Source organism: Episyrphus balteatus, chromosome 3 (genome assembly GCF_945859705.1).
Source record: "Episyrphus balteatus chromosome 3, idEpiBalt1.1, whole genome shotgun sequence".
In the NCBI taxonomy this organism is placed as follows: domain Eukaryota; kingdom Metazoa; phylum Arthropoda; class Insecta; order Diptera; family Syrphidae; genus Episyrphus; species Episyrphus balteatus.
The window spans coordinates 91,702,623-91,717,673 of NC_079136.1; the positions used below are offsets into that span (position 1 = coordinate 91,702,623).

Sequence of the window (15,051 nt, forward strand, 5' to 3'; positions counted from 1 at the left end):
ACAAGTTTTTCGCTTCGACAAAGTTCTAATGACCATTTGCTTTAGCGGGATTATCGGGAAAATCGACTGCAGTTACGTATTATAGTTGATACAAAGTATGAAAAAAAAAAATGTTGTTTGGTCTGAGCTAACCCCCCCCGAAATGAAATCCTAGTTACGGCTATGGTGTGCAATATTATCTTAAACCATATAAAGCTTTTTTAAATGTTTGCAATTTATTTCTAAAACCTACTCCAATAAGTCAAGTCATTTTTTCATACGATAAATGTTTTGGTTTCATGTTTTTGACATCAAAGAAAAATATTATCCTGCCGTAGGTTTTATGCCAACATGTCAACCAACTGACGCCACTCATACAAACCAACTGAAACATAAATTACCTCTGACAATAGAAATATTATGACTAAATTCAAAAGACAACTTTCCACCATCAGGAGTGGATTAAGAATTTTTATGAGCGGAATGCTGTTCGTTGAACTTTTACCATCAAAAATGAAAAATGTGTTTTTTATTTCAAAATGTGTTGAATATTTAATAAAATAAAAAAATAGAAAATCAAAATTTTGTATTAACAAAAAAAATTAAATTTACTATTTTTAGTTGTTTTTTATTTCGTTAAATACTAACTGTAGACTTTAATTACTCAAAAAACGTAAGATTTATCAATGTTACATGAAATCTTACTTTTTTTGAGTAATTAAAGTGTAAATTTGTATAAATAGGCCAAAATTGTAAACAATGATAAAATTTTTTTTTCGAATTTAAGCTTTTTTCATTTTTTGAATTTTACGAGAACATGTTCTATAGTATACTAATGTAAATTTTTTCTTACACCATCAGAAAATAGACATTTTAACGAACGAAATGCTCACCGACTTTTTGAAAAAAGCTGATATTTTGACACGTGAATTTTCGATTGAAAATTAGGGTGTTTTTTGGTATTAGGTCAAAATAAGGTAAACAAATTAATATTTTAAATCAAATAAATTACAGTGTATTTGGGACATAATAAGGTAAGTTTTCACCAAATTTCGTAGAAAAATTTTTGTTTTTGAAAAAGATAAAAATAAGAAACCAAAAACTCGGTTATTTTAATTTTTCACATACATTTTGAGGTTATGTGAAAAAATTGTTGATAAAAAGTTGTAGATCTTTTTATTACCTACAACTTTGCCATACAACTTTTTTCTATAGGATTTGTAGTTTTGCCAGAAATCAAGATATACCATTTTATACCATTAAAAACTCAACCCACCCACTTCCCGAACTCGGCTCGCCCGTAATTTATTTTTCCTTTAATTTTCATCATATTCACCTCCTTTTCCAATGGGTTTCATTCTACTATGATTTTTTTTGGTTTCAAAAATTATCGACCCTGGTCTACTGTAGCTACATATAACTTTCTAAAAATTATAATAAAAACGAAAAAAACTTACATCTAATGTAAATTATGGATTATTTTGAATAAAAATATATTTTTTTAAAGTTAAGTTATTGTCACTGCTGGAATTAATTATGTTTGACTCTTATTTTAAATATTATTTTATTTTATGTTTTTTAAATAAAAGTGCTTCTCTAAATTCGGGCCCCACAAGTAATTCTTTAATGCGGCCCTGTTCTTAAGAAACAACCTCCGTTGAATTGTTATTTCAATATCCTTAGGATGTTTACCTGCTGCAAACATTTCACACAAAAAAAAATTACTAAAACTTTTGCAATAATGGAACTTTTGGACTGTATGTACATACATTAAATCTCCTTTCGGTGTTCTGATTCGAATTAGAATAAAATAGGAAAAACTTGTAAAGGTGGAAAATGATGAAAAACACCTCTTTCTTGTTATGTGCTAGAGTACGATAAATTAGCTTTGATAAAAGTCTTCATTAGGTACGATGTCCTTCAACCAAACAAACAACCTTCATTTATGTCAGATTTATAATTACATAAAAAGGTGAAATCAAGTACAGAATGAGACTGATGTACTTAACTTTAAGAGGCGTTAGACAACAACAAATAAAATTCGGTGGCAATGGTAAATCAGGGACTGAACACTTTACAGATGTGGATCACAAATCAAATAAATAGTTATAGAACCTGGACCTGGTGTATCCTTTCTAGAATAACCTTCCCTTTTTTTGATTTTTTGACCCTCAGATTCATATTATCACATTGAAAACCGTCTAAAATGTTTAATTCCAATAATATGAAGAACTAATGAAAGTTATGTGATGACAGATGATAGTTTTGTGTTAATAGTTACAAAAAATCGTTTCGTCCACTGTGGCGTATACGTGTTTTTTTGTATCTATGTTAATTGTGCCCATGATTATGAAAGTGGACTAAGTCACTTTTTGCATTGTTTAAAGAAAAACTTACATAATAATTTTCTTATAACGATTTAACTATATTTCTTTTATGAAATCACTAGAGGAGCAATAAAGAAGTTTATTTACTGCAATTTCGCTTTCAAATTAACTTTACCCGTTAAATAATAATTATTTTAAGGCTAGATTTGAGGCCATTTTTAGGAGTGACTTAGTCCACTTTCATAATTAAGGGCACAATTGTAAACTCCCTTTGTGAATGTACCTAAATATTTAATTATTTTTAGTTTTAATAAACTTTTCCATCACTGTAAATATATGAAGTACTTTAAAACATGAGCTCATGTGTAGATCTTAAAGTGATTAAAAAAAAATTTTATTGATTTCGCATTGCATAGAATTTAGGTAAGCTCACTTAAAATTAAATTTCTAATCTGGAAGTATTTTTCGGGCAGCAACTCTCATTATTATATGTTTCTCCTTGAGAAAGAACTAAAATTCACATTGAAAATATATATGTTAATCTTAATATTTTACAGGGATGCAGGTAAAGGTTTAATGTTGGTTAAGGATAAGAACCATGCTTCTCTGATCATAATGTTCAAAATTGATTTCGATAACATCCTTTTCAGTTTGTTGTTCGCTCAAATGAATATGCTTTGCTTACATATATTAATAAATCACGAGAAAAAAAAAGTTTGTCTATGAGTTCTGAGATAAAATCAATGAATTCAAGGAAGTGGTGTGGAAATGAAGATGTCAGGATGCGGAAGTTGAGCAGAAATAAAATATCCGTCGAATCACGTGAATTTGTGGATGGGTTGTTGTGTGAGTGGAGAATCATCGATGTAACTTTTAGTGGAAGTGTGTGTTGTCTTAATATTTAAATGGAGTAGATAAACTTATCCAACTAACTGGAAAGTTTGAAAGGTATTAACGAAAATCGATTGCAACAAAGTAGAAACTATAGATATTAAGAGACGGTGAATTTTGATAGATATAGTGAAGATGAGAACGATGGCATGTGATATAGTTAAGAAGTATTATTTATTTACTAGTGTGAGAACGGAACATCTCAATAGTATATTATGTTAGGTACTTCTTAATTATTTAGTAAATTCAGTTGAACCCAACTTTGTAAGCAAAAAGATTTAAGACAGTTTACTGCTTTATATTAAGAGTTTTTTAAACAAGAATATATATGTACAAACATATCGCACGTTCAGAACAAGAGTGGCACCAAAAAAAAACAAATTTTGAGATAGCGCACGCACTCAGGAGCATTTGATAAAAAAAAAAACTTTTTTATTTTACCTGATTAATTAACCTAAAATAAACAACTTTAAAAAAAATTCCTAAACCCAAACACCGGGAAGGGAGGGCAGTTGACTTTGTTAGACTTTGCTTTATACGAAAGTATAATTTGTGAAAACGGTTTATTTTGCTGATTTTTCAAGTTATTTTTGTATTTAATTAAAAGTAAATTAATATGGATTAAGCCAATACGATAGCTCTAAGAAAGTTATTGCCGATTAAACGCAAGGGTGCTTGCTTTTTGACCTCAAAAGGTAAAATATAAACGAAGCCCATTGATACTCTGAAGAAATTCGGAATGCATGAACAAATAAACCATACAGTTCTTAAAAATATTTATAGGTAAAAAGGTGTTTTTTTTGTCAAAGAGACAGTTAAATCTGAAATTGGTTCCAAAACGCCAATGATTTTTTAAATTTTTTGTTTCGATGACAAATTTAACGTTTATACTCAAGTTCTTAGACGTTCCACACGAATCATTGGGCTTTTGGGACCAATTAAAGATTTTACTGCCTCTTTAAAAAAAAACAGTCTTTCACCCAAAATTGTCTTATGAAATCTTTATTCACGCTTTCCATCTGAAACGCAACGTTTTTACCATATTTCATTTGAGTGGTCCATCAAATTTTTGTTCACTAAAAAAAAACTTTTAACTACGATTTTCTTTTAGACACTTTAGATTCTTGTTTCCAATCTAAAAGTAACTCTGAGTTTTAATAAGGTACTACTATAATTACTTAGTTTTTGCAAAACACCCAACTTTTTTACTTCACCTAAAAAAAAAAAACATGAAAAGATAAATTTTATAGACTTAGGTATTTTATTCGTAATATTGATGGCAAAGACAACATTTTTAATAAATTTCGTAAGGTTACCTTTTATACCATTGATTTTGTAGCACTTATCGTGGATTTTTCTTATTCCCCAAAAAAAGCACCAAATATGTTTTCAAAAATTTAATTTTTTGAAGTGAAAACTTCTTTAGTATCGTAGTGATTTGAAACAAGATGAAACGAAAAAGCGATAGGAAAAATCAATTGATTATAACTTTTTTGTTTTACTAGATGAATGAATGAAATTTATACTGTAAATAGGTAATTTCAGATAATTTCATATTAAAAAACCTGAGATAGCACGTTATATCTTTTAATCTAGAGCATATACAAATTTTGTTTAACTTTGATACTCATGCTGATAATATATCCTTTCATTTGATGTATCATATATAACGGTACGTGATGTACATGTTACACAATCTTAAATTGAAAACCTTGAAAAATACCTCAAAACACCTGTGGAGATCTGTTGCCGATATGACCGGTAGGAAGTACCTACCGTATTCTCAGTTTGAAATTTCGACATGGTTGGATTTAAAAAATTCCTCTTTTTTTTGAGGCATGGCACATGGTAGAAATATGCTCATACAAAAAGGTTAAAGAATAAGCATTCAGGTGATATAATATTTATTATATTTATTTATTTGTTAATTACAAAACAAGCACCCTTGCATATTATCGGCAATAACTTTTCTTAGAGCAATTGTTCGCATAACTTTTTTTTGTCATTAGATTCAGCATCAAAAAATAACCTAAAAACATGCGTGATATGCTGAATTCTCTATCGCTTATTGTAAAATAAGTTTTTTGATCCTCTTTTAACGAAGAAGCATTGCCTCAAATCAAAGTAAAACAAACTATATTTTCGAGTGCAATTTCCGTTTGGAAAAAAATATCTGGTTTTAATGTTCAAAAATTAAATATTTTCTATTTCAAACAACATTTTCAGCCGGATGTTATTCTCTCCATAATTGATCTTATTGATTTTTCTTTCTTTTCAGTTTTAAATGAAGTCACAATTGCTGAGAGGCTTGCATCCTATTTTTTTTAATTGAAAAATACGATATCCACACGCAAAAAATATACGAGACCACCTACTATGCAATTAGATTGTTGCGAACGTGATTTGTCGTTCATATTACGCCGCCAGCACTCTCAGTGGCAACTGACCAGCAAACCTGGTCAGATAGCTACCACAATAACCAACTTCAACAATCGTATATTCCAGCTAGATTGCCAATTTGCCAAAACCCGAACAGGCTTTCATGAAACGCCACGTTTTATGTGTGTTCTTTTGTTGTCCTTGTTAGTTTTTGCATTACTCCTGCCAGTGGCTGAATGTGGTTGCCGTATCCAAGATAGTGACCCTTGTGAAGCTGTATGCATTACAAACACGACTACCAATAGCACTTTTTGTACCATACGAGCACTTGTACTTTTGCCACAGGACAATTTGTATGAAGCCTCTTTGGGACGAGTGTTTCCGGTTTTGAGGGTGGCAGAGGAAAAAATTCGTCAAGCCCAACTAATACCATCGACAATACGCTTCGAGTGGATACCACAGGACGATAAATGTGATGCTTCTTATGCTTTAATCAATGCAATGGATGGAATTTTAAAGAATTGCTCACATGTTATCTTTGGGCCATCCTGTGATTATCCCTTGGGTAAGTTATAGGGTTTCGTTTTTTGTGTGTGTGTTGTTGTAATTTCGAAAAAATGTGGTTTTAATAATTCTTTCATCTTTTTAGCTTCAGTGGGTAGGATAACAAAATATTTTAATGGCCATGGAACTCCCTTGATATCTGTGGGTGGAGCAACATATGATTTTCAAAAAAAGAAGACATCCTGTGAGGATGAGTTTTATATGCTTTTGCGGACTGGAATTGTGAGTTTTCAATCTATTTCTGAGTTAACAGTAAAAGTCATGCACGAGTAAGCAAAAAAGATAATTTACTTTATTATTTTCTTTGATACCTAAAATTTTTATTTATTTTCATAAAATCTAAAAAGGTACAAATGGGATAGAGCTCTGTTCCTGCATGAACGCAATGGTCAAATGAATGTAGCAGGATTGCGCACGTGTTATTTGATGATGAAAAGTCTGGCTGAACAATTTCGCCATGAGAATAAAACTTATTCCCAATATCTATTGGATTCGTTGAGCATGAAAAATTTGACAGCTGAATTGGAGAGAGAAATTGGGGTACATAATTCAAGTAAGTGATATTATTTCAATAATAATTATTTATAAACAGTTATGCTTTAAAATATAAAGAAAAAAGCTTAAGAAAGCTTTGCAAAAAGCTATAATAAAGTGGTGATTGTCTTGAAATGCTTGAGGAGTTCTTTAAAAGGTTGTTGAAATAAATAATAGTCTTTGTGTGATGGTGAACTACCACTCGAACTATTGTGAATCATTCGTATGCGATGTTTTCGACATATCGTTACAATTTTGAAATATGAGTCGCTATTATTTGAAAATGGCACAAGTCACATTTTGCATTCTTTTCAAAACCGTATCAATTTATTAAATCATAAAACAATTAATGGTTTTTTTTTTGTACAAACATAAAAAAGAAGTAACTAATCCATCTAAAGACTAAAACATAGCTAAAATATATTCAAATGACCGTTATTTGACATAAATTTATATTTAAAAAAAAAAATAATATATATATAAAAATATTTGGTCGAAGTTACCTAATATAAAAATTATACAATGTCCTGACCAGGGTTGTAAAAAATCATTTTATTATTAATGTATTTGGTCTCCATTACAAATTAAAAAAAAAATCTTTATTGCAAATAAAAAAACTTCCTTTGAAAAAAATATTTATTGCAACTGAAAAATATTTGCATTGAAAAAAAAAAAATATTTATTGCAATTTAAAATATTTTGCGTTAAAAAAAAGTTTTATTGCAAATACAAAATTTTCTGCATTGAAAAAAAAGAAAAAATTCAATGCAAAGTGTGTGCATTAAATATTTTGTTTTTAATATTCATCGAAATATTCAAAATTGTAAGAAATTCGACAAATATTAAAAAATATTTGCATTGAATTTTTTTTTTCAATGCAGAAAATTTTTTATTTGCAATAATTTTTTTTTTCAATGCAAAATAAATTATTTATTTTCAATAAAAATTTTATTTTCAATGCAAATTTTTCTCATTTGCAATATTTTTTTTAATGCAAAATATTTTTAATTGCATTAAATATTTTTTTTTTTCAATGCAAATATTTTTCAATTGGAATAAAACTTTTTTTTTCAATGCAAATATTTTTCAGTTGCAATAAATATTTTTTTTTTCAATGCAATTTTTTTTTATTTGCAATAAATATTTTTTTTAAATTTCAAATGCATTTTTTTTTAATTGATATTTTTACAACCCTGGTCCTGACAAGGACGTCATATGGCATAAACAAACTGTTGCATTTTTATTTTAGGTAATATGTATAATTCAAAAGAAAATAATTTGTGTTTTCCAAGACAATATAGTTATTTTAGTATTATTGCTCCAGCAGTAGTTGGAGTCAACATTTTCGTTATCCGTGAACATCAAGAATTAAAATGACTTTTTCAAAAAAAAACATGGGTGTTTTTTTTTTGTATTAACCGACACTAAATAAGAATGTTTGTATACAATATCGATAGGTAGGTCATTCAATTGAAAAATAAAAAAATAAATTGCTGGTCACTGTGGTGTATGAGTAACATTTTTTTTTTTTTTTTGAAGAGCAGAGCAAATAATCAAGCCAATTTATTTTTAATATAGTTTTACGTCCCTCATAATTAGCATATACACTTTGTGATGGGATATTCTTTAATTTAGAAATTGTAGCTTATTTTGGTTGCACAAACCAAACATTTGTAGCGCACATAGTTTTTGAGTTTTTGAATATTCCGCTAATATAAGTCTTAAAATAGCGGACAAAATCAAAATATGTAACTTTTTAAATGCTTTTAAACTGCATTAACTACGTTTTTATAAAGGCAGCAGTTTTTTGTCATGCAAAATTCCGCTAAAAGAGAATGAAGTTAGAGGACGAAAATTAGAAAATAATCATATTTTTGATGTGCGAAACTATAGCTAATTAAATGGTTACTTTTCGAGGAAAACTATTTTTTTATGTTATATGTTTATCTACTTTTGTATTTCAATTTTTAATTTAAAAAAGTGCACGTGGAGAAAAAATGATTTTTTTTTAAATTTTACCAGTTAGCTATTGAAGCTTTTCAAAATAAAAAATAAATTAAAAAAAAAAAAAATTAAAATGCAAACCGCAATTTGGTAGCTTGAAATTGAGCTGTGAAATATTTTTCTTTTTGTCCTCCCCTATTTCTTCTGAATTAAATATATGAATAATTACTTAACTAAATCTAAAAACAAAAATCGTCTTTATTGTTACAATTGCTGTGGATTTTTCTTTTCTTTATCTTTAAGACTCAAATTGTTCTCTTGGTAAAAATCAGCGACGAAATCAGAACTAACCTTTTTATTTATTCATATGATGGCAATTCAGAATTCCTTAGAACTCAATCATGCAAATGAATACCTACATTTTCATTACAATTTCATTGATGCTAATGTTCTAATGTACCTATAAGTCTAGTGTATGTCTAGTCTATTTCTACTTATCTCTAGCATTCAAATAATGTTGTCATATGAAAGTTGGCACAAATTCCATTCCTTGAAATATTGAATGCGCTCCATTTAATGTAAAGAGGTTTACCATAAAGAAGAAAAAGCACAGTAATGGAATTAGGTACACAAAAAAGAAGACAGTTTCTTTATTTTGTTTTTGTTATTCTGAGTAGAGTGCATAAAAGTCTGTATACCACAAAAATAAAGGTAAAAATACATCAACACAGAACTACTTTAAGGATTGAACTAAATGTTTTAAATCACATTGAAATCCAATAAGAATTTTGTATACAAAACTTTCCGAACGACCGCGACATATGGAAAAGGGAGGATCCATTTAAATCCTTCCAACAATAAATGAAACTAAAGACTGTTTACCTACCAACTTTATTGATTTATTTCAGAGAGGCTAATTTATATCTGCAGCAACAAGGTGAATAGGTTTTGATTTTAACAGGAATTCAAGTGGAAAATTAAGAAAATTACCTCTATTGAAGCACTTAAGATGAAATAATAATCATTTGCCGTTAACCAAATAAAATTGTCTGACTTTGAAACTTTTCTCGGTTACCTATCGTTAATTACTATGATAAATGGACAGACACTGGGATTTTTTTCCAACGAATTATTTTGTATTCTCCGCATCATTTGTTTGTTTTTAATTTCTTCTCCAGAAATGTCTGTAATTAGGATCTATTTTAATATGCCAGATATCAATGATTTACTGTTAATTCAGTAGGTCTTATTAATGAATATTGTTTTGAAGTTATAAGATGCAACTTTATTAGTTCATTAATTTCAAAAAAGCATTTAATCATTTTACTACTAATTTGTAAGTTTTCTTGTTTGATTTGAAAAATGGTAGAATCTGTGTAGTAAGGTAAGGTAAGGTTTTTAAAACTTTTAAAACTTTTTATATATACATTTTTTAAATGCAGCAATGCAATACTCGTAATAATTATTAAAATACAAAAAAAAAATTAAACTAGCTATTTCGATTGCAAATAATTCACCAAGCGGACGTTCGAAAAACTTTTGGTTATAATAAGAGCTTAAAGAGGCCTTTCTTTTGATGGATTTTTAGGACTTTTTTGAAAATGCATTATATTTTTAGACAACCTTGATTTTTGTAATTTTTTACATACATCGATATGCCTATTCATTGTGAGCTCATATCTGTAAACCAAATCTTGTTTCGAGACCTTGATCCGAAAATATCTGCTTCCGAATGCAAGAAAAAAAATATTTCGATTGCAAATAATTCAGCAACCAGACGTCCAAGAAACTTTTGGTTTTCAGTTATGAATACAGCTCAAAGAGGCCTTTATTTTGATTTATCACTTGATGGATTTCGAGAACTTTTTTGAAAATGCATTATTTTTAGACAAGGGGTTAACCTTGATTTTTCTCGAAAATCCTAAAAAAAAAAACAGATTTGTATTTTTTTATATAAATTGATAGGCCTATTCATTTTGAGCTCATATCTGTAAACCAAATCTTGTTTCGAGACCTTGATCCGAAAATATCTGCTTCCGAATGCAAGAAAAAAATAATTCAGCAAACTTTTGGTTTTCAGTTATGAATAGAGCTTAAAGAGGCCTTTATTTTGCTTTATCACTTGATGGATTTAGAGAACTTTTTTGAAAATGCATTATTTTTAGACAAGGGGTTAACCTTGATTTTTTCTCGAAAAACCTAAAAAAAATAGATTTGTAATTTTTTACATAAATCGATAGTCCTATTCATTTTGAGCTCATATCTGTAAACCAAATCTTGTTTCGAGACCTTGATCCGAATATATCTACTTCCTAATATAAGATTAAAATTGGAAAATCGAAAACGACTCCAACGATTTTGACTGTTAAATTACTTTGGAAAATAAGGTCATTATTTTGAAATATGGGTAGTTCCATGGAATAGTATTGGCAGATTTGTGGATGTTTTTCGATCTTATTTATTCAACCATTTACACTTAGGGCCAATTTTTCAATAGTCCGATAAACCTTAGATATAGCTTATTCCTAGGAATAAAAGTCTTTTTTGTTATATTGACATTTATTCTTCTGATAGTGTAACTGACGATTGAAAAATCATGTCGCTGGCTGAGAATTAAAGGAATGCATGTTTTGCAGGGGTTTCCAGTTTCCATAAAACACACAACCTTATAATTCTCAGCTAACGATGTAACAAATTTGTACCAATCTTTTTTTTTTTGAAAAATTAAATATGGGATCCTCACTGAGAGTACGAATATTGATACAACCACGTTATGCATAATGCATCACTTACATCCAAATTCTTCCAAATCATTAATTTCAAAAATTGTTTCAATATTTTTACTTCTCAATAACTTCCTCAAAACTAAATACTAAATTCTGAAACCGAGGTTCTATTTCAAATTGTATTCTGTACATCACATAGAACCATGAATGGATTTTACAGCTGTTTGAAGTTAATTTTTGGTTTTGGTCCTCGGCCATAGAAAAATGTTTGTATATTTGTCTGGAATATAATGATTTAATGTATATTAGATGACATTCAAACAATTGACAAATCTTTTGCATAAATAAAGTTTGATTTAATTAAAACGAAATTATTGATAAATAATATACTAATTGGTTGTCCCATTAAATAAAATTGAGCTCTACTCTCTCATGTAGATACAAAAATAAGTCTTGAAATCAAGTTGGAATAAACTATAAATTTATCGCTAATAATATAGTATTCCATCAAAACAAAATGACATTTATTGAGATTTCATTTGTCAAAGTCTTGAATGTCCTTGTATTCAGCAATTTATAGATTTTAATTTAATTTTACTTTATTTTAAATTCAAATCACGAACAAATAATCAGCACGTTAAGAAGTGTCTTTACTTATTATATACGACTGTCAACATTGCTTTTTTCTCGCTTATTTTTTTTTTTTTTTTTTTGTAAACTTCCTTTATTTCGATTGTTGCTTTTTTGGAATGTTATTATTCATTTTTTTTTTTTTTTTGAATAATTTACGATTTACCAAACACTCGTCCTTTCAATTGTGTTAACTTCTTTATCAATTTCTCATCACCTAGAAAATCTCTCTCAAAGATTTATTTCTGCAACATAAATCATTCGAAATTGTCAATCGAATACAAAAAGATAAAAAGAAAAAAAAACCGAAATGATCAAAGATGAATTTAAATTTCATTTCTGTTAACAATGTCTAAACGAAAAGTATCGCATATTTTAAAGAAACACCCCCTAATATAACACAATTCGAACGGAAACCCAGAAAACAACCAAATTATTATCTAATGAGGCGAAGAATGAACGCAAATATAATATCCTTCACGGATATTTTTTCACCATATAAGTCGACAGCAAAATAATAAAAAAAAAAAAAAAAGAAAATAGGATCCTAGTAGGATTTAACTCTAAGGAAGAAAATATACTTTATAAGAGGATAGAAATTTGCATAGATTTTGTTTAGGTTTTTTTGGTAATAAAGTCCTTTTAATTGGTTTGAAGTTTCTCATTGATTTTTGCTAACAATAATGTTGAACAAGAAAAATGAAACACATACTTATTTTTATCTTTTGATGCACTTTAATATTATGCTCGGAAGGCAAGTGTTTTTAAAGAGGGAATCGCTTGAGTTTTCAAAAACATCTTAAGCTTATATTTTCTTAACAAGGACAAGAAGCAGAGTGTGACCATCAAAAAGTTATGGTTGAAAAAAAAAAATAAGATATTTATCTATTTAAGTAAAAAACAAAAAAAAAAAGAGTGTGTGTACACATGTACACGCGACTGAAGTTATACTTCTCATTCAGTATATGTAAATGAATTTCATTTGATATTTTTAATTTCTATTATTATTAAATTAATTAATCCACACATCGTTTTTTTACATTTTTATCAAGTGAACAATAAATTAATTCTTTCATCCTCCTTGCGTCCATGTAGTTTTCAATTTATTCTGTGAAATTTACACATGTTGTGCGGTTCAGAACGTACGGTATACGCTTAACGAAACTAAATGAATTGAGCATAAAATGTGCGATATGGTTATTTTATGAGAATTGTGTGTGCTTCAGCACTATATAGTAGTAGCAATATGGAACTTGCAGAGTTGCTACAAAGCTCAAAAGTGAGCTGAGCTCAGCTCACAGCTCAGCTCAAATTTTGAGCTAGCTGACTTTTGAGCTATGTACCATAGCTCAGCTCATTTGAGCTGAGCTGAAAGTCAGCTGAGCTGATGGTTGAGCTGAGCTGTTGGGTGAGCTAAAGTAAAGTGAGCTGAGCTGTGATGGGTGAGAGGATACATTGATTTTTATTTGGAAAGTATAATGAAATATGAAGATATTTTAAACTTTTATAAAACACCATAGCTCAAGATGTTTGGTTCTAGTTATTAATGGAATTATTTTAACACATGGATATTTTTATAAATAAAACAGATAATTTTTCGTGATCTTTCTCTTGGTTTTTTTAACCCTAGAAAGATAATCATAATATACGTCTCAGAGACGTATGATTCTAAAAAAGATTTTTGGTCTTATGTTAACACTTTTTGTCATATTTATTTAACTCATTACTTAGATTATTTTAAAGAAGTGATATAATAAATCAAATCAATTTAACAAAAACCCAGAAATTTGAATTGAATTAGATAAAACAGTTCTTTACACGCCATACGTCTTACAGACGTAGATTATCTTTCTAGGGTTAATAGTAAATATATTTCTATTTTTTTAGTAAAATATTTCTTTTTTTATCATAAAAAAAAATCAGGTGCAATCCGGTTTTACGACTTTTTTCAAAATTCCGAGAAAATCGCGTTTGAAAGTTGGGGTAAATTTTTTTTTCGAAAAATCCCCGAATCTTTGAACGCTCCTGGAAGCTAAACCGCTTGAGAGCAATTTTTGGGAGTGGTGCCAAATGATAGCTTGTGTCATGGGCCTACGCTTTGCACATTATCAGATTTTTAAAAAATCGCCTTCCATGTTAAACCGCCACATCATGCCTTTTTTTCAGAATCGGGCTTAACTTTTTTTTTACCTTTAAGTTCTCCTGGTTTGAGAACGCGTGTACCTACAGGGATGGAAGTTGTACCCAAATGTAGGTTAGAGTCCCCGCTACCTTTTGGCATCAAAAAATTTTTTTTCATTTTTTTCAAAATTCCGAGATATAGGCGTTGGAAGGCTTTGATCTAGAGACAGGGGAGTGGTGCCATATGAAAGCTTATATTCTCAGCTACCCGAAAGTGGTATAATCCGGTTTTTCGATTTTTTTCAAAATTCCGAGAAAATCGTGTTTGAAAGTTGGGGTAAATTTTTTTTTCGAAAAATCCCCGAATCTTTGAACGCTCCTGGAAGCTAAGCCGCTTGAGAGCAATTTTTGAGAGTGGTGCCAAATGATAGCTTGTGTCATGGGCCTACGCTTTGCACATTATCAGATTTTTAAAAAATCGCCTTCCATGTTAAACCGCCACATCATGCCTTTTTTTCAGAATCGGGCTTAACTTTTTTTTTACCTTTAAGTTCTCCTGGTTTGAGAACGCGTGTACCTACAGGGATGGAAGTTGTACCCAAATGTAGGTTAGAGTCCCCGCTACCTTTTGGCATCAAAAAAATTTTTTTCATTTTTTTCAAAATTCCGAGATATAGGCGTTGGAAGTTGGGGCGCTCACTTTCAGCTCAGCTCCCTTTCAGCTCAGCTCAAATGAGCTAAGCTATGGTACCTAGCTCAAATTTGAGCTGAGCTGTGAGCTGAGCTGAAATGTTAGCTTTTTGCAACCCTGGCAACTTGCCACATGTAACTTGCCACATGCAACTTGCCACACGCAATTTGCCACATGCAACTTGCCACACGCAACTTGCCACATACAACTTGCCACATGCAACTTGCCACATGCAACTTGCCACATACAACTTGCCACATGCAAC

The 15,051-nt window shown here is 29.5% G+C and overlaps 2 protein-coding genes across 5 annotated transcripts in view; one reads left to right on the top strand and one right to left on the bottom strand.

Annotated features, from left to right (window-relative positions):
• Positions 1–15,051, bottom strand: part of LOC129914159 (F-box/LRR-repeat protein 7) — a 242,530-nt gene that overhangs the window by 139,829 nt on the left and 87,650 nt on the right. The gene's annotated exons all lie outside the window — the stretch shown is intronic.
• The window catches only part of LOC129914157 (atrial natriuretic peptide receptor 1), a 260,443-nt gene that overhangs the window by 24,013 nt on the left and 221,379 nt on the right, over positions 1–15,051 (top strand). For 2 of the 3 annotated variants that reach the window (XM_055993247.1, XM_055993245.1), the window contains exons 2-4: positions 5,476–6,141; positions 6,226–6,409; positions 6,488–6,693. In XM_055993247.1, coding sequence (XP_055849222.1) covers positions 5,574–6,141; positions 6,226–6,409; positions 6,488–6,693 — 958 coding nt within the window. In that variant the 5' untranslated portion in view covers positions 5,476–5,573. Of the gene's footprint in view, positions 1–5,475; positions 6,142–6,225; positions 6,410–6,487; positions 6,694–15,051 lie in introns of those variants that run through there. The other variant, XM_055993252.1, reaches the window with a different exon arrangement.